The 20,574-nt window shown below is 38.8% G+C and overlaps 1 protein-coding gene across 1 annotated transcript in view; it reads left to right on the forward strand.

The window, feature by feature from the left end:
• The window catches only part of MME (membrane metalloendopeptidase), a gene marked incomplete at its 3' end in the record, with an annotated part of 98,766 nt that overhangs the window by 25,769 nt on the left and 52,423 nt on the right, over nt 1–20,574 (forward strand). The window contains exons 4-9 of the mRNA XM_079705385.1: nt 7,259–7,420; nt 9,099–9,179; nt 9,266–9,361; nt 9,481–9,599; nt 11,548–11,613; nt 19,974–20,108. Of these exons, the coding sequence (XP_079561511.1) occupies nt 7,259–7,420; nt 9,099–9,179; nt 9,266–9,361; nt 9,481–9,599; nt 11,548–11,613; nt 19,974–20,108 (659 nt within the window). The remainder of the gene's footprint in view (nt 1–7,258; nt 7,421–9,098; nt 9,180–9,265; nt 9,362–9,480; nt 9,600–11,547; nt 11,614–19,973; nt 20,109–20,574) is intronic.

The following is a 20,574-nucleotide window of genomic DNA, read 5'->3' on the forward strand; positions in this document are numbered from 1 at the left end:
TAGTGGCCAGGATGTTTTAAAAAATACAGTAGTAATTGAGAAAGAAGTGATTTGAAACCATTCCCACTTAATATTGTTGCTTGTTGTGCACATTTTCCTGGATATTTTTTAAAAGCCTCAAAGAAAAAATGGACAAAAGTGTAGTCAATCCTAATCATTTACAAATTTCCTATTTGCTAACTCACCTACTGGCTAAAATTTATTTGTTACCCCCAAATCAATACTCATGGTGCTTTCGAGGTCATTTACAGACATACATAGATTGATGAAAGATTTCCATCACTCTGCACACGTGTACCCAGCTGAGGTCCAACAAGGAGATTGTAAACAAGGGTCCTTCTCTCAGTCTGTTTAGTGCCACGTTTTTCACATATTCTGTGCTTTTTGTTAGTGATCTAACTGTTTAAAATGGCCCCCAAGCCTAGTGCTGAAGTGCTGTCTAGTGTTCGTAAGTGCAAGAAGGCTGTGATGTGCCTTACAGAGAAAAGACATGTGTTGAATAAGCGTCATTCAGGTATGAGTTGTAGTGCTATTGGCTGTGACTTCAATGTTAATGAATCAATGATATATATTAAATCAGAAATTAAATAGAAACACACATAAAACAAGATTATGTATTGATCAGTTGATGAAAATACTGTGTGATCAGAGGCTCATAGGAACCTAACGCTATTTTCCAAAGGTCAACGATTCAGTATTTGTTAATTCAATGTTAGTGTTGACTTTAAAACACTAACATCAAATGTTAGTGTTGACATCAAATAACGAGAATCAGCCCTATTCATAATTCCTGTTAGTTCATTCACATGGGAAAGCATCAGTGATCTACTAAGTAGGGATCCACGTTAAATAAAATTAAACCCACAATTAAGTGCCAGCAGAGAGCTTCATGCTATCCAGTTTATTCATTTGCTGCTTGTGGCAATCATATTTATTTGAGATCTTCATTATTTTACTGAGAGTTTCCCCAGGATTACTTGACACATGCAGAAATCTCTTTAAAACACACATGAACATTCACACACACAGCACCAGAAAAGTAGCCTCTATGGAACGTACATGTATAAACATAGAAATATTTCTTGTGTATAGTGCCTAAAATTCTATTTTCAGTTAGCAAGCTATTGATGCTGTTGGAAAGCATGGCATATAGATAAGAAAGGGGGATCATGTGACATTGGAAGCCATTGGCATTCAAAGACAGACCAAGGATTGCCCCTTCTTGAGGTAGACATGTAGCAGGTTTCCAGTGTATCTGGAATTCTGCCATGTCTAATCATGTCTGGCAATGAGTAGAGTGGTTGTGCCTCTGGTCTGTTGCCTGAGAGGGCCAGGAGCCTCCTAAGATAGAGAGAGGTCATCTCAGAGGAATAAAAAGTCAAGCTCAACAAAAATGTCCCTTGAATAAAGCCTCTCCCATCAGAGAAGTGATTCTGAATACAGTTCAGCTTTTGCTGTTGCAGTCTTCCCCCAAACCAAGCCCATTGGTCCTTGTGGTTCTTGGGAGAGGGAGGCATGGACATAAAATCTAAGAGAGCTCTTCACCTGGAGGCACCATGAGCCCTCCTGGGAACTCCTCTAGGACAATGATGATAGAAGAGAGGCATTCTCCCTGTATCACACGGCTCCAACCCCAGAGATTATGGATGAGGTCTGGGGCAGGAGGTCGTAGAGGTAAAGCCAGTATAGAGAGTGGAGACCTGAGGAGAGTGGACTTGTACAGGAGACACGTGTGGGCTCCCTGTTGTGCCAGGGACTCAGAAGGGACAATTGTACTTAGAAATATGGGTTGTCATGACATGGGCCCATTTGTACTTACAGAATGGAAAGGCAAGAAGAAATAGGCCTGATTCATCTAAGTATGGGACCGTCTTTACTTCCTGATATTAGATTCCCTTGTTTTCATTTTCCATGTTTGTCTCTTGTCTAATCTGATAGTTCTCCCCTGGATGGACATTAGAATCACTCAGGAAGCCTTAAAAAATGCCTGGACCACCTCAAAGATTCTGATTTAATTGATCAGGGATCTATCCTTGGCATCTGTATGTTTAAAGGCTTCTAAGGTGATTCACATGGTTAGTCAGGGTTGAAAAATACTGCTGTACAACATATCATGAGAATTTTCACCCTCCATCATCCATCCTGTTCTATCCAGAGGAAGGTTAGGCAAGAACCCTGCTACGTGTCCACCTCAAGAAGATGCACTTCGGGGTGTGCCTTTGAGTACGAAAGGCCTCCATGCCACTTTCCTGTCTGTTTGCCCCACTGTGAAGAATTCACCTGTTTTTTACCCTTTCTTCCCAGCCACTACAGACTCCAAATTCTGATGCTTTCTCCTTCCCTGGACTCAGCACTAGTTGCTGGTGATAAGGCTGACACTGAGGAGGGAGGGACGCTGTGGCGACAGAAAGGCAGGGAGCAGACAAAGTAAAGAAGGGGGCATGGCAAGGGGAGAATAAAGGCTAATTGGGAAGGAGTGGAGGAGGAGAAAGCGATGGAGCATGCTCACTGCTTCTCACACACTCCCCCCTGATGTAGCCAAAGTGTGGAGGCGAGAGGGCGAGCTTGGAGCCACACACACCTAAGTGCAAGTCCTGGGTCTCCATCATTTACTAGCTGCTTGATCGTGGGGAAACTACTTATTCTTGTACAACAAAAAAGTGGGGGAGCTCAGGGATTCAAAACAAGTCTGCCTGATTTAAGCACTCCAAACATTTTCTTAGCTTATACAGCATGTCCTAATCCATACCCTCACAATAGACCCTGGTAATGAATACAGTAATTAATAACATCCCAGGTGGTAGTTGAGCTTGTTTTTAAATTCCTATGATCAAATAAGTTGGGGAAATGTTACAAGAAGATTAGTTGGGAAAAAAATGGTGTGCCATTTATTATCAGCATAGAACATTCAGAATTGTCATTCATAAGAAGTAAGCTCATTATTAATAGATAACTTTTCTTGTCTTTATGTGACTATTGAATTAAAAATAAACTTTTTTCTTATTGCAAAAGCAACACATGTTCATCTAATACAAATTGGAAAATAAAGATAAGCAAATAAAACAAAATTAAACACACTCATAATCCCTCCACCCGGATATAACTGCTGTAAAGGCCTTTTAGACTTTCTTTGCTTTTATACAGATTTTCAAAAATCGTAATATACACTTTCTTTCACTTTATAAACATCTGGTCAACAGCATTCCACATCAGTACATTGGCCTTTACTACATCATTTTTATGTCTGCTTACTAAGGTGAAATAATTCTATTTGTTTTTAAACCACATTTGTTTACTCAGATGTCAGAAACCCACAGATAAGGAAACATCTGAAGAGCCCAGGTGTGACTATGTGGAGAGGTTGAGTAATTCAAAGTGCAAAATATAAAAACAATTTTAACCCGTTTGACAGTGATGCGTCTGTTTCCTATGGCCCTTCTACCCATGAGTCTACGGCCGACTTCAAAGAAAAGTCAGCACAGAGGGGGTCCAGAGGATAAGGTGCAAAACGAGAATCAAACCCATGATAAGAGATTAAAGGAAGGTTGATCAAAGCCCCAGCATAAAAAAGTGCTAGCCCATGACTTGCTTTGGCCCATGGCCCCAAAATATTCATCAGAGCAGAGCTCTCTTTGAAGTGATTGGAAGCTCCTGTGCTCAGATGAGCTCTCTGGTCAAAGGGCCGTTTTAAAAGTGGCACAGAGAAGGGGTTGGTAGAGTTGCCTCTCCCTCTCTTGTCTTCACATCCCTCACAAATTGCTTGAATGCTGCTTCTTTGGTTTGTTGTCCAGATATAAGTAGTATAACTGGGTATCAAGTGAGCAATTCAACCTAAGAGGGAAAGGATCATCTTTTTCCATTATGGGAGATGTGGGAAATAGGGCTGCAAGAACGTGGCAGTGGATTTGCGCTCATGAGCATGGAACTGCAGCCACTGCTCGTCCTTTACAGGCAAGGCAGGTGGTACTTCCAGAGAGGCAGTGAGACTTGTTCATTACTCTCTCTGTTCATTCTGCTTGCTCGTTACTTGTTCGCTGCTCTCCCAAATAGGAGTTTTTGACTCTTTGTGGTGTTAGGACATAAACCACCCATTTCCTCAGAGAAGAGGAGAAAATAGAAGTGCTCCCAAAATGGCAGTTGCCTTTACAACATTCAGCTTACATTTTTTTTTTTTTAAATTTTTTTTTGCGGTACGCAGGCCTCTCACTGTTGTGGCCTCTCCCATTGCAGAGCACAGGCTCCGGACGTGCAGGCTCAGTGGCCATGGCTCACGGGCCCAGCCGCTCCGCGGCATGTGGGATCTTCCCAGACTGGGGCACGAACCTGTGTCCCCTGCATCGGCAGGCGGACTCTCAACCACTGCACCACCAGGGAAGCCCTCAGCTTACATTTTTTAAAGTATGTTAAAAGACAAGAGTTATATAAAATTGCTAAAAATGTGTGCTTATAATGTCTTTAGGTAGCAGTTCTTTCAGGCTCCAATTTTCTGGTTTTTCACTTTACACAATAATCTTCTGTTCTTCAGGGTCTTTATTTTTACTTCCCCTGTCATCAAATCTTCATTTCCTTCAAAGTGCAAGGGATTTGCATTTTCTCTCTACCTTTTTAAGGTCAATTTCTTAATCTTTACTTGAGGTTTCAAGTTAGAAATTTTACTGACAAGTCTTTACTGAGCACAACGTTAGGCCCTGAGAGAAAACTGGAAAATGTATCTCCTCCTTTACGGGAACCACAGTCCAGGTGAAGAGACAATGGATTTTCCAACAAAAAAAATGAATATGATGTCAGCCGATATGGGCTTTGTAAGGACGGTCCTTCATGAAGAAGGAGAATTTGAACTGGTCCTTGAATATGCCTGAACTATGGTCAAAGTTACATAAGCAGAGAACTGTAAGGTGTTTCGTAGCAGAAAATGAATACATTCATTAAATTGGGGCAGATGGCTCATGTTAGAAAGTAGTGAAAGAAGCTTCACTAGGTATATTAGGGTTAGAATGTGCTGTGACTCTGGATTTTATTATGAATGCAAGAGGATTATACTGAAAACTTTGGAGTGGAAAATGGCGTGCTGAAATGACAGGACAATGTGAATCTGACTCACACACAGGATGAATGGGGTGGGGAGAGACCTGGGGCCATAGTTTGGTTGAAAGGGCATGAATAGAGCCTGAGAGAGGAGGGCCCAAGAAAGAATAGAAACTGGGACCTCGAAGGATGGATGGACTCTGGAGGCTGTGAAATGAGAGCTGGTCTGACCTGCAGGAGCTGAGGAGGGGGGCGTGTAGGAGGAGGGAAGAAGAGGGCTCACTGATGATTCAGTAACGTCATCACACATAAACTTAACTGCATGACTTTTACTGAAGTGCTAGGTGATGGGATTACAAAGAGGTTAAGTTCATCAACAGAATGGTTGGAAGACACAGTAGGTATTCACCTGAGAAATTCGAAGTAGCCTCATCTAAAGCCTCTTTTAAGACTGAGTGAGGCAGTGAGCTCTCAGGAGTTCAGAGAAAGAAAGTTTCCCTAAAGTTTGGAGTCATGGGAGCTTCAGGAAGAGATGGGACATACGATGAACCTTGAATAGTGGGTAGAATTTGGAAAGAATGGGAGGAGGAGTTAAAAGGGTGGGGTGTTGGGGAGAGAAACAAAGTCATGAGGTAGAGAAGCACAGGAGTGTTTGTGGCACGTGGAGTTAGCCCATCTGGCTGGAGCAGAGTTTGTATGAAAACACAGAGAGGAAAAAAAAGAGAAGGTAGAGACTTTTGATTAGCCAAGTTAAAGAGTTTGTAATTTAACCTGGGCGACGTCAAGCCACTGACATTTTTGAGCAAGAGAGTGGCCAGAGCAAAAGGGTATTTGGTGAAGTTTAATCTGTGAAAGATTCACGACATATGTATAAAAGTAGGGAGATAATACTAGCAAGAGGAGTAGTTAGGTGACTTCTGGTCAAAAGGGATGAAGATGTAAACGTAGGTTAACACTGATCATCTAAAGAGTATAGAAAAGAGGCAAAAGAGTTACTGACAAGCCCAAGGGAGAACAAGAAATACAGAATTTTACTCGAGATTTCAAACATGGAAGGCTGTGATAACGATTGTGCTGTAGACCAAAGTATAAACATCCAGAGAGGACTGGTTTGGAGGCAGCCCAGAGTTTAGTCTTAAAGAGATGGAACCTGAGACTACAGCCAGGCAAACGTGTCCAGAAGCGGTTAGAAGCAGGGGCTTGAGGCTCAGCTGAAAGACAGATTTACCATTCCAAGTTGGAAAAATCCACAGAGCTCAGCAATTCTTAAAAGTGTTTAATTAACTTATTTATTCAGAAAGTGAAGTATTTTCAGAAGCTCACTTGAGAATTTATACTCTCTTGATGCAGATGAATTCTCAATTGCTCTTTTGTTTTCCTTGCAAAACAGTTCAACTTGTATGAGAAAGAACGTGGGGAGGGCAGTGGAAGGGTTTCCTCACTATTCCAGGTGTAGAAATTGTGGGCATTGAGCCTCCTGTACGTAATATTCTTCTCTTCAGTGATAATACTTTATGAAAATTTTATACATCTTTCTATCAATTGCCACACCCACCACAGTCAGTGTTTTGCACACTAAATACTCAGTGCTGGTTGATTTGCACTTTCATCATAAATCTCAAAGATAAAATAGTGGACATAAGAAAAACTAACAAGCTTACAGCTAATCTTATAATGACAGACTCTACATAGACAAATGCAGAGCGGATATCAAATTTGAATTGCAAAAATTTTGTAAGCGAAGTACAAGAAGCAATAACTGTAGCTTCAGATCTTTACTAAAAAGATAAAATCCATTAACAGTCCCACATGCCTTGTAGCCAGCCTCCTAGACATTCAAAGGTCACAGCACCTTGAAGAGCAGAGTCAACAACCGAAGTTATCAGAGTGAAGAGTGTGACTCCAGGCCCAGGATGGCTAAGGCAGACCTGCATTCATTTTTTCATCTGACATAGGAACTAGCAAGAACCTCAGTTATTTAAAGGAGGGGGTGAGATATAGGATAGGAGGACCCAGACCTCTCAAGAATAAAACCAACCAACTACAGTAAAGGAAGGAGGACTATACACAGATAATATTCGTCATTCTACCTGAATCCACAGTTACACAAGTAAAAACAGGAGCATCAATCTGGTTGACTAGATCATAAAGAAGCAATGTGTCTCTTTTTTCCCCTTCCAAACTTACAAAAATACACACTTCATTTTATCTCATCCTTTCTCTGGTCTTTCAGCCGCTCGACTGATCCAGAACATGGATGCCACTGCTGAGCCTTGTGCGGACTTTTTCAAATACGCCTGCGGAGGCTGGTTGAAACGCAACGTCATTCCTGAGACCAGCTCCCGTTACAGTAACTTTGACATTCTAAGGGATGAATTAGAAGTCATTTTGAAAGGTTAGTGGAGTTTGTGTCTATGCATCAAAGATTTCTCTCTTAATATATCCATTTCTTAAGATACAGCTCTTAGCGATTACAGGGAGGATCGCAAAAGACTAAAGTCAATCATCCCTCCCAGTTTTGTGGACCACCGCTGAGTCAGTCACTCTGAGGGTGGTAGACGCTGAAATGGATATATTGGCATCTCTTAGCATTCCTGCTTTCATTTGTAGGTACACACGGTAAAGCTCTATTATCCCTGGAAATGGCATCTTTATGCCATTTTACAGAAGAAATTAAATTATTGCCAGTAAACACCACCTCCATATTCTTTCTACCCTGGCCCTGTGTTGAGGTCACTGTGAGATGTTACTGAGATTTGCCTTCCCAGAGTAGGTATATCTGTTCTAACCCAGTTAAGGCACTCTCCCTGGGAAGTTGAGAAAGCACTGTCTAGTCCTTTGCTATCCTCCATTCTCTGTTCTCCTCTTTTATTTATTTATTTTTCACATCAAACAAGTATCATATTTATTTATGCATTCATTTATCAAACATTATTGAAAATTTACTAAGTTTAAGATATGATTTTATGTTCTGCACTTTTAAGGTATTAACTCATAATCTTAAAAGACACACTTAAGACATTATATTAGTCAGTAGACCAGATAATGATACTGGATCAGGATGGGAAGGATAGAAATGGTTAAAAAAAAATCCTACATTAAAGGAAAGAGTATTGGTTTAAACAAAATAGAAAATATACATAATATCCCCCATCAGTGAGGATTCCCAGCTTTGTCTTAACTTCCTTCCTAACTGTAATACTATTTTCTAGGTGACAATGGTGGACTAACTAATGTGTATTCTAGTTTAGTTTTGTTTACCATGCTTATTTAAAAGGAAGTGTACAAGCCAATAAAGATATATTTGTATCCTTTATTCAACTGATTTTGCCCTTTCCATTTTATTTCCACTTTACTTTGCCTGGTAATCTTGGTTAATGGGTGGAAACTTTGCCTTTATGAATCAAAAGCTATCTCAAGTATTGGGTTGTAGGTTTTTTGCCATTTCTACCTAGCCCACTCTGATCCAGCTACCATCATCTAGTTTCCTGACCAACATAATTAATTCTTTATTTTTTAGCTTCTCAATTTATTATATACGTTTCTCTATTGAAAATCTGTTCTCCTCTTTTAGAAGTTACTTTGTAAAAAAAAAATTTTGCTATTTTCTAATATCCAAACAAGAAGAAAAGTACATTCATTTCATCTGGAGCATGAACAGTACAATCACACAAAGATAGTTATTTTCCAACCATCAAGAAGACTATCACATTAAATTCCAAATTCCTCTGTAGTATTTGTTTTCTTTTTAATCTCAATTTCAAAAGAAGTAACTTCTCTATGGTAGAGCAGTACACATCACTGTTCACACACACACACACACACACACACAAAAAGCTAAGCTAGTCAAAAAGACTTTCATCTAAGCTGGGTAATGAAACTAACTCCCAGTGCTGCACCAGGAATAATGATCTGGTGTAAGGGGTTTGGTTTTTCCTATAGGGTTTTGGAATGGGAAGTGTGTGAACCTATGTACAAAAGTTTTTTTTTTTTACCAAACCTGCATTGAAAATGTTAATTGCAGCTGCAAATAAGCAATTATACTGATGTGTTTTATCAATACCCTATTTCAGATGTCCTTCAGGAACCCAAAACTGAAGATATAGTAGCAGTGCAGAAAGCAAAAACATTGTATAGATCTTGTATAAATGAATGTAAGTGCTCTGTAGTTTATTTTATTAGGAGTATGCCAAAATATGCATAGTCTTCATAATATATTTATATTCATTATTTTCAAAAGCTGCTATTGATAGCAGAGGTGGAGCTCCTCTACTCAGACTGTTACCAGATATATATGATTGGCCAGTGGTGACAGAAAACTGGGAGCAAACATATGGTAAGGCAATTTTCCTTCTTTTAAAAAAAAATTATTTCCATATAAAATCTGCTATTATTATAGTATCATATTAATGCACTAAAGCATCTAATGATGTACTTCACCTTTCATTGCTTTAGATTCTTCTTGGACAGCTGAGAAATCTATTGGACGGCTGAATTCTAAATATGGGAAGAAAATCATTATTAATTTTTTTGTTGGCACTGATGATAAAAACTCTATGAACCATGTAATTCATGTAAGTTTGTGTGGCCAACAGCCAAAGTTACTTTAAATTGCTGTAAAACTTCCACACACATTGTTGTTATTGATATTTAGAAATAATGCATACTCTCATTTGAATTGCATGAGCAAGGTGGTACTAAGTTCAAGGACAGATGCCTGGATTCTCAATTTTGAAAGTGTTTTCTTGATGCTGTGTTTTAGACATTCAACTCTCCTTCCTGCTACCTTTGTTTTAGATACCTCTCCCTTTATAAAAACAAATGATAAGAAAGGAAAGACTTCAGGTCTCTCCTGTTGAGAAAAAGCACCTGATTTCTCTGTATGTTCATGAAAGGAGCATGGTCTGGTTTACATAAGTAATACAGGTCAGAAATCAGAAATTCCTAATGGATTCCAAAAAGATCATGGAAATGGGATTTTTAACACAATTTTGGTTCTTGCTAAAGAATGTCTGTACTTTTTTCTCAATTAAGGTAAACAGAATCCCATTCTTTTTAAATGGCTTTATTTGATTTTTTTAAAGTGTAAGCCATTCATTTAGGTTTACCTGGGACGAGATTGACTTAACGAGTATGTTCGGAATAGAGTGAAACATTTAGGGACTTTTATTTAGTCTCCTGTAAAAGAAACTAAAAGTTGCAGGTCACAGAAGCCTAATCATGTCACTGTTGCAAAAATCTTTATAGTCATTTTTATTAAAATCATGAAAGAGATTGAACCCAACTCTTGGACCCCTTTCTCTCTTCCTACGTTCTCTCCTTTGGCTCTCAAGTGCCAGTGTCCTGCACGATCACCACGAGGGGGTTTCCTAAGGAGGGTCAGGAGGTTGAAGAAGGGGCGGGGCTCTTCCCGTGGGGATGCCTTCTGGCTCTTTCCTTACCAGTCCTCTGGGTTCTGTTTCTTTTGTATTGGCCTGGCTCTTTACAGCTGCCAGGATTCTCACTCTCACCCCTAAATACTCTAGTTTACCTTATCCATCTTACCATGCGGCGCGTAAGAGGGACTCTCACAAAGCCACGAGTATGTCCAGAAGTTTTTGCTAGGTATCCAAGGTGGGCTGGACACGCTAGAACCGAGATGAGTTACCTCTTTCACACACTCAGCTGGCACCTGGGTCTGCTGGCTTCCTGAGCAGGACAGCTTTGGAGAGAACTGAGGAGGAATCTCCTCTATCCCCTTAGGGTAGAGGATCTCAAAAAAATCAAGATTTCCGCTAGCTTAGAATTTCTTGAGTTACCATAGAGGTTTTCCACCTTTTTTTTTTTTTTTCTGTCCCAATTAAGGGTGGGAGTAGAAGAGAATGTCCCTCAGGGGAGCATATTAGAATCTCAGGAAGCCAAAGTGTCCTGTAAAAGTATAATGCTCCCTAGTCCTAGATTCTAACATGTACTTGTTCACCTCCCCCTTTATTATGCATTAAAAATCCTTCCCCGTGTGTTTTTTTTGGTTCAAGATTTCTTTGGTTTTTCTCAAATATCTGCAGTACAGACTTCCAGATTATCTAGCTACCCATCAGTTTAACACTTGGAAGCAGTAGTGTGGAAACCATTTCCTAACTATGTATTCACTCAGTATCTGCTTGTTACCCTTATAAAGAACAAGAGCACTAGGATCTTTTTTTTTTTTTAAACATCTTTATTGGAGTATAATTGCTTCACAATGGTGTGTTAGTTTCTGCTGTATAACAAAGTGAATCAGCTATACATATACATATATCCCCATATGCCCTCCCTCTTGCGTCTCCCTCCCTCCTACCCTCCCTATCCCACCCCTCTAGGTGGTCACAAAGCACCGAGCTGATCTCCCTGTGCTATGCGGCTGCTTCCCACTAGCTATCGATTTTACATTTGCTAGAAGAACACTAGGATCTTGCTCATACATAGATAAGCATGCTTGTAATTTGTCCAACTGTTCTATATCAACTGAATACTTTATTTTCTTCTTCGCATATTTTTGTATAGATTGACCAGCCTCGACTTGGCCTGCCTTCCAGAGACTACTATGAATGCACTGGAATGTATAAAGAGGTAAAAACAAAAACAAAAATCCAACAAAATAAAATGAAACTACAGAATTTAAACTTAACCCTCTATGTCCCTCACTCAGGCAGATACTGAAAATCACACATAATAGTGAGCTTCCTTTGATTGAATGAATATTCTAAACTAAGAAACAAACTTCAAATTCCTTGTTCGTGTCTTGATCTTAGTACTTAAGTCACGTGACCCATTTTGAAAAGTCAATTTTAAATGTTTTATTTTCTCTATAAGTTTGATCATTTAAAAAATGAACAGGTTAATCATGGACTAGGTCAGTGTCAATGAAGACCAGGGAATGGTCCAGTATCAGACACATCATACTCTGCAGCACTCTTCTAGAGCCTTCTGATTTGACTTTCAGAGGACTACCCAGATAGGGGCATTGGGTTCAGACAAACCTTTGCAGTCACCTTCTGATTCTAACATTCATCATATCCCACAGAACTGCTTCGCTTTGCCTCACAGCCTTGCCTCCTTCAAACTGGTGTTGATGTGCTTTTGCTTCTTGATATAAAGGAACCATAGATGATAAACTTAGCAGTGTAATATATTATTAGGTATTTGGGGAAGGTGTTGGTTCCATAAATGTTTTCCTCATTATTTTGTAGCTCAGAAGTAAGTTAAGTTTACCTTTGATTATTCTAATGGGTCACAATGGTGGTGTGGCTGAAATTACTTCTTAATTAAAATTATTAGCTTTATATGTTTATACTGAGTGTGCCTTTTGCCTCATTATTAAATTCAAAGTAGCATGGAATAAATTCATTGTAAAGTATTTTTTTGAGTGGCTACACAACATTGAAATGAAGAAAAAGATATATTGTAAAAGTCCACAGTTAATAGCACAAACAATCAAATGGGTATGGGATATTTGAGTTCATTACAGGTATTGTGTGGGTTGCAACTATTGGCTTTATGAGCTGTCTAGCTGCTTCCTATTGCAGAGTTGAGGGTGATTGAAGAGTTTTGGCTCATTATACTACATTTTCATTGTCATCAACTAGGATGTTTTTCAAATTTAGGATTTTGTCCTAAAAACATAGCAAATTTGTCCAATCCTAAAAAGATGTGTTTTGTTTGTTTTGTTTTGTTTTTGCGGTATGCGGGCCTCTCACTGTTGTGGCCTCTCCCGTTGCGGAGCACAGGCCATGGCTCACAGGCCCAGCTGCTCTGCGGCATGTGGGCTCTTCCCGGACTGGGGCACGAACCCACGTCTCCTACATCGGCAGGCGGACTCTCAACCACTGCGCCACCAGGGAAGCCCTATTTTTTTTTTTTTGTATTTTAACATTCCTGATATCAAAATATACCCGGCAGTTAGTGTGTACATTTAATGTGGTAAAGTTTCTTTTTTGTTTTTTTCATTTGGAAAGGATCCTGTTGTTAAGATGATGGTGTATTTGTGCATTTTATATTCAACACTATCTCATAATCGAGAAAAGGTATAACCTAGAGCTGTCTTTCATAGGCTTGGGTCATATGGAAGCATTTTGTCTAACCTGTGGCTGTTTTTTCTTTTTTTAAATTTTAGATTAGATTATATTTTGAGAAATGCATATTATATTCCTCTGGTTATTGTTTTAAACTTGAATACCTCAGTTCCTTTTTGTTTTCTGTACTTTCCTTCCTAAAGAGAGAACAGGCCTTAAGGCAATAGAAACTCAAAGATATATATTCTTATATTTTTTACATGGCAGAATGGTATGTTTTCTTACTAATTAAAGTTACTTACGCACAGACTTTAAGAGCTAAATGGGACATTAGAGAATTTAGTTCAACCCCTCATTTTACAAATGAGAAAACAGAGACCCAAATAAGTAAAATGATTTGCTTAAGTCATGGATTAGAAGATCCATGTGTCAGGAACATTAATTGTAAGCAATGGAAACCTACTGTAACTTAAATTCTGTAAAAAAAAAAAAAATGTTTTCTGTTTGTCACACATAAATGTAAAGTTCTAGGGATGAATCAGGCATGGTTGGTCCCAGGGGTTCAGCTGAACCATCTTAGCTCTTTTCCTGTTCTCAAGGTGCTACTTTCTTCTGTGTTGGAGTCCTTCTCTAGCAGGCTTTCTCCATTGTAGCATCAGAGATGATCCCTGGCAGCCTTACAATCCAGAAAAAAGAAATTCTATCTCTCTTATTCCTATCAGTTTCTGAGGAAAGGGCTCTGATTGTTCCTGCTTGAGCCACCTGCCCTTCTCTTGCCCAATCACTGTGTCCAGGGAACTGGGCTCTCTGATTAGGTAGTTGGTACTGCCAACCCATTTCTACAGCTCAGGAAGGGAGACCCCTTGATCAATAGTTCCACCAAGAGGAAAGAGAATAGAGGGTTCTGTTATGAGCAGGTGAGGAGAAATAGCTACTGTAGCCCTCCTCATCATGATCCTGTCTCCTGGTTCCAAATCTATCTTTCCTTCTAGATGGTACTATTTCTACAGAAAAACCTAGAGAGCAAATCTCATTTAAAATTATGAATTAAGCTGGCTCATGTGGATGACACAAGGTGCCAAACAAGACTCCATAAACACTCTTTTTACAGGAGTTTATAATGTAAATTTAATAACACAGTGTTCCTACCAAACGTAAAATCGATAGCTAGTGGGAAGCAGCCGCATAGCCCAGGGAGATCAGCTCGGTGCTTTGTGACCACCTAGAGGGGTGGGATAGGGAGGGTGGGAGGGAGAAGCAAGAGGGAGGAGATATGGTGATATATGTATATGCATAGCTGATTCATTTTGCTATATAGCAGAAACTAACACACCATTGTAAAGCAACTATACTCCAATAAAGATGTTAAAAAACAAAACAAAACACAGTGTTCTATAGGCCAAATATTAGGCAGAAGGCCACATAGCCATCTGTATAAATACTGAACAAATACATACATTTATTTTAAAAATTGGGATTTATCTGTGTGGCACGTTGTTGTGTAAAGTGTTCTTTCCCAGGAAATAAATAGAATTTCCTAAATGTCGTGGCAGAAGAAACTGTTCTCAAAATGGGTTCATCAAGGAGCCACTCATGCTGGATGTCTCTTGTTAAAGAGATAGAACCTTATTTCTGAGGTATTCTGATTATCTGAAGAGATCACTTGATGATACATTGCTACCTCAAGGACAGAAGTAGTGAGATTTGAAACAGTTCTATCCTATACAAGAGCATACATTTCTATGCTAGGAAAACAATATGAAAGATACATATTGCCAATAAAAAATAATCATCCCATTCATGGAATTTTAAAATAGAACCAACAAACTACTTCATGTGAGAAAGCTCTTGCTTACTGATTCACTGAAAGGAATGACAACCTTAATTTTCTTTAAAAATCACCACCTCCAGAAGAGTCTCTGAACTCTATTGGGATGAATTGGAATTGGTCTCAAAGTTTCCCTTTCTCTACCTCTTTAGCTTTTCAAGGCTGATTGCTGCCTTGTCCTCCTTCATAAGGAATCTGCAGGTTAGGTACCCAAAATATTTGAGCATAATTGGATTATAGATATGTTTATGTTCTGTGTCTGTCTGAAAAGGTAGAATTAGCCAGGGTAGTGGTTTCTGAACCTAAGGACTACTTTGTGTGTGCCAATGACAGTGCTCTGTGTAGCCACACCTTCATGTTTACATTCTTCAAGGTTCATTTTACTTATTTATACATTAACAAAACATTATTTGAACAGAGCATTTCAGAGCTAAAAGAAAAGTGAGGAAACCACTGATCTAGCAAATGAGAGCCCTAGGAGGTAACAAAGGAGTTGAAGATTAGAAGCTATATAGTATAATGCTATGGGACCTGGCAGGGGTGGAGGAGGCCAGAGTCATGAAGAAATTTAGAGCGCTTAGAAAAATTTGATGTTCATTTAAAAAAAAAAAAAAAAGGGAAACATTTCAGGGATGAAGATAGAGGACTTGGAATATGGCCAGGATGGTGATCCGGGGCCTGTGTCCTAAATAAAACACAGTCCAGGGAAATTCTCTACACTGTACCTGCTCTGGAAAGAACACAAACTGAGTTTTGCAGTCCTTTAGATGAGCAGGTATTGGAACTGAGGGTAAACCTAGAGAGGATTTTGTTTGCCCACTTACCCAAAATACAAGCTCAGAGAAACTGCTCTGGACTTGGACTGCGATTAGAAGCCTGATGACATAGGAGGTGAGGGAAACTTACTCAATATACTTACAATTTAACTTTATTTTTATTGAGCTTCTACTATGTGACAGACACTTTTCTAGGCAATAAGGATACCAAGGAAACAAGGCAGAAATGGTCCGTATTCACATGGAACTCATGTTCTAACTGGAGGAGCTAGATGATAAAGAAACAAGTAAATAAATGAAAGAAATAAGATAAATGGAGATAGTGTTATAAAAGAAATAAAACTGGATGATATGATACAAGGTGAATGACTGGGGGTAGGGGTCGGTGGATAATTTAGATGTGATTTGATTTGGTTTTTAAAAAGATTGCTATGACTGCTGCTTGGTTGACTTGGTAAAACGGATTCTGCAAAGGAAACGGCTGACCTCATTTTGTACTTTCTGGGCACCAGGTGACTAATAGTCAGGAGGTTTCACCCAGTCCACAAAACATAAAGGAGCTTTTGAACTTGGGACTTCCTGGATATGACAAAAGAAATTTTTTAGATCAACTGAACTCAGTTTGTACAAAGAACTACATGCACCTTCCCAAACATATGCAACAAACCTTAGAAGTTACACAATAAGTTCTCTCATGTGAATCTGCAGGCTCTCCCATTAATAACTTGATGAAAGCCCCCACCAGTCCCCATGCTGGCCCATAGTGGATCCTCTTGTATCCTGTGTTTCTCCTACTCCAGAGCCCTGCTAGGATTGGGGGCTGTTTCTCACTTCCTGTCCCCAGGAATGGCTGCGTGATTCTCTGTGTCTGTGCCCATCTTTGGGGAGTAAGCCTCTGTGTTCTGGCAGCTGCATGATCCCTGACATGCTGCTTCAAGTGGGAAAAAATTCCAAACCTTCTGAGAGGAAACATCTCTCTCCTGCTGGGGGCCCCTGTGTGTTCCCTCAGGAAACTTTTCTGTGTAACACTATTAAATAACACCAACAGCATCAGTGGCTAGGAATAAGACAGTTCTGTGACTTTTCAGTCACTTCATGCTCCACATTATGTCTTGGAAAGGGAAGGGCAGAAAATTGGTAAGAGCTAGGTGTCCCGGAACAGAATCTTTCAAAGTGAAACCCCTGGTCCATAGTAGTTGGCACACCAAGGTACACAAATATCGGCCAACCTGTCCAGAGAGCTATCTGTTCCTCCTTCGGACTTGCTGTTACTTATTAACAAAGATACCAAGTGTGAAGGACAATAGTGGAATGGCATCGCTCTCTTGCTTTTTGGCAACTCTAACAAATATCAGCTTTTTTCTAAGCAGGAGAAGTCCAATTTCTGAACAGAGCCAATATATAAATATTATTGCCTGGTCCTGCAATATGAAGATAGTCCTAATTAGAGTAACAATTCATGGTGTTGGGTATTGAAAAATATCATCTCACCAATAGTGTGTAATTTAAGAGCTCACAAAACTGCAATTAGGGATTTTACCCAACCATTTAAAACCAATTAGCATATTTGAACCTGCTATTATAAGCATTAGGATTTGCAGTGTTTTATTTTTAAAGGAAGGACTACATAGACATTTAGGTTTGGGGTTTTTTTCATTTGTTTTTGTTTTTGTTTTGTCACATAAAGGATTCACTGTATCAAAGCTTCAACTAGGCTACCTTACGACTGTCGAAAAAGGTAGCTACCTCTGACCCTTGTCGTAATAACTAGTTGCTCTCTTAGTGACAGAAAAGAAAAATTGACATCTGATTTTTAAAATATCCTGGCCAATGTACTTTTGGGTTTTTTTTTTTTTTGCGGTACACGGGCCTCTCACTCTTGTGGCCTCTCCCATTGTGGAGCACAGGCTCCGGACACGCAGGCTCAGCGGCCATGGCTCACGGGCCCAGCCGCTCCGCAGCATGTGGGATCTTCCCAGACCAGGGCACGAACCCGTGTCCCCTGCATTGGCAGGCGGACTCTCAACCACTGCGCCACCAGGGAAGCCCCAATGTACTTTTTTAAATGTTAAAATATGTGTTGATTACTTTCTCCCCAAATTATGACAATTGCTATTATTTGGCATTTTACAAATCTAGAAGTATCTCAAAGAAGAAAATCAATACCTTAAGGTAGAATCATATCTTGTAGAAAGGATTTAACAGCAGCAGTAAGCCTGGGTTCTGATAGCTACTAGATAAATTTGGAAGCCAGGAAAGATAATCAAGATACTAAGACATGTTTTAATCAGTCACATTGTAATAGGTTGCCAGGTAGTGGAGCTCATTAAAGGAAGTAGTGTATTCCATGTAAGTGTATTAAATATTCAAGCATCTCAGAAGTTCATGGTATAATATGCTTCCAGTTTTCTGGGAAACTTTACCAGCTCAGAAGACTAGAAGCATTTTCCAAAGTTCTTCTGCTTGCCAAATTCTATAGTCTTTAAATAGATCTGTAAGGATAAAGATACTGGAGTTAAAACCAGTTTGCAGAGTCAACGAAATGGAGGAGAACACTCTTTATTATTGTTTTCTCACCTCATTAATGAAAAAGCATCCCATAGAGTAAAAAAAAAATCTCAGTAGATTGATACTGGAAAATTTAAATTACCATTTCCTTCATACTCAGTAGTAATTCCCTGCTGAATGCAGATGAATTTATATGATTTGAAATGCAGTTAATTCAAAACACTGCATGCTTGTACTTTGGAATAGTTGGTCCCATGAGGTATGAACTCAGACATATTTGTTTCCTTCAAAGTGAAACAAGAATTCTGATTACTTTTTAATAGGAAAAGAATGGAGTTGGCAAGAATATACATAAAAACATCCTTTTATCCCTGTTACCCTAGTGATTTGGTTTTTAATACAGATACATGGATGAAAAATAGTTTGTTCTATTGAGTAGCAGATCCAGGGATAGAGATGCCAGCGAGACAGGTTCACAATCGCTGGGTATCCTTGAAAGAGAGAGCCCTCTCCCTGGGAAATTGTTTACTTAGCATTTAGTAAAGGTCATGGAATGCCAGTATCTAAAGGTGTCCTCTTGAATTTCAAATTAATAATGACTTTGTACATTTTGCTTAGGTTCTTGCTTGATAAAATATTTTCATTTCCCTATAAGTTTTATGTTTGATCCTCTTAATGAGTCACTGTGAATTTAGATGTGCCTTTGCACTCACAGTGACTAGAAGGGTACCCCTTTCACTGATAATCAATTAGTAGGGTTGTAAAAGCCCCTTGAAAGTGTGGAATTGTTAAGCACTCTACAGCTTTCCTTCATATTTACCCTGTGTGGACAAGTCTTTGAAGCATAGAACTACCCATCAATCCCAAACTTGTGTGGTATGGCTTTCCTAATTGTGGTTGTCTGCATGTCACCAAACGGGTGCTGGGACTTGAATTTTGAATAAATTTGAATGTGGTGGGATCGTAATTTATTTTAACTGCTGATAGAAAATAATAGCTAAATAGCAATATTATGAAAGTGGTATTAAATTCCCTGGGTTCAGTGCCACTCTGAACTTGAATAAGGTATTTATATATTCTATAAAAGGTCAATAATAAAACTAGTTTATAGCTTATCTTCATAAAGTTAAAATGTGTATGAAGATAAAATGGAAAGAATTTGAGTTCTCAGAAGAAAGCTGATATTCAAATCTATGGTATCTTAGAAATTTCACAGTAATGACAGCAAGCTTTGGAATTAACTAAAACCCACAGATTTGTGTTGGAGGAGCTCATGAGAACGCATTCTCATTAAAAAAAAAAATACTGCTTGGCCAGAGAAGACAAATAAAAAATGTCCTGATCATGTAATATGTTTGTGGCCATCTCTTCATGGATAGTTGAAAAAATATATATATGTGTGTGCAGAGAAAACCTGTTAAAAGGAAATTTGGCAAAAGAATTTATTATTATTTAAGAAAAAAATACTAGGTTATTGCTTACCAAATGTTTTGCATCTGCATTCTTATTAAAGCAATTTGTTTGATTAAAAGTTGAAAGTTATAAAATCTCCGTAACCAAATGGTTATAAGTTACTTAGTACTTTCAGAGTGATCCTTTATTATTCTGCTATAATTCAAAGACACATTGACTTTCTGAGAATCTGTACAGTTCATTTCTTTTAGGATTCAGGAATGGATTTCTATTTTGTTGTGCTTTATCTGTCACCAAAAATTAATACTGAACTGAAAATAAGTTTTAAGTTAAAGCGCCGTGATGAATATTTAGAAGGTTCTTCAACAATGTACTGTCATTTATTTCTTGCAGGCTTGTACAGCATATGTGGATTTTATGATTTCTGTGGCCAAATTGATTCGTCAGGAAAAGGGACTGCCTGTCGATGAAAAACAGCTTTCTTTGGAAATGAATAAAGTTATGGAATTGGAAAAAGAAATTGCCAATGTAAAACACATTTTCTCTGATACACTGAACAATGTCAACCACTTTTTATTTCTTTCTCTTCTCTATCGTATTTTAAGGGTAAAAGGTACATTTCCTTAACCAAGTGATAAAAATGCATAGCTCGGTAATGGATCATTGACTTTAAGAGGACCTTTAAAACTGGAATTTTACAGTAAACCAGGTTCCAGACATCCAGGAGACATACTTAATTTGACAAATATTAAACTAGATGTACTTAATGACCTATTATAAGTGGATTACATCAATATCCTAACTATTTACAGTCAAACTGTTATTGAGATGCCCTTGAGATTCAGGACACACTTGATTGCTAGCTATTCAGCAAAGCTGTTTTAGTTTTGATATGTACAATTTTACTTTATTTTAAAGTTTAAGGTGACCACAGAAATTGTCTCTTATCCCTTTGCTAAGAAGTATTAGCCTCTGAACATGGCCACACTACAGT

The sequence above is a fragment of the Hyperoodon ampullatus genome (genome assembly GCF_949752795.1).
Source record: "Hyperoodon ampullatus genome assembly, chromosome: 5".
NCBI classification, from domain to species: Eukaryota; Metazoa; Chordata; class Mammalia; order Artiodactyla; family Ziphiidae; genus Hyperoodon; species Hyperoodon ampullatus.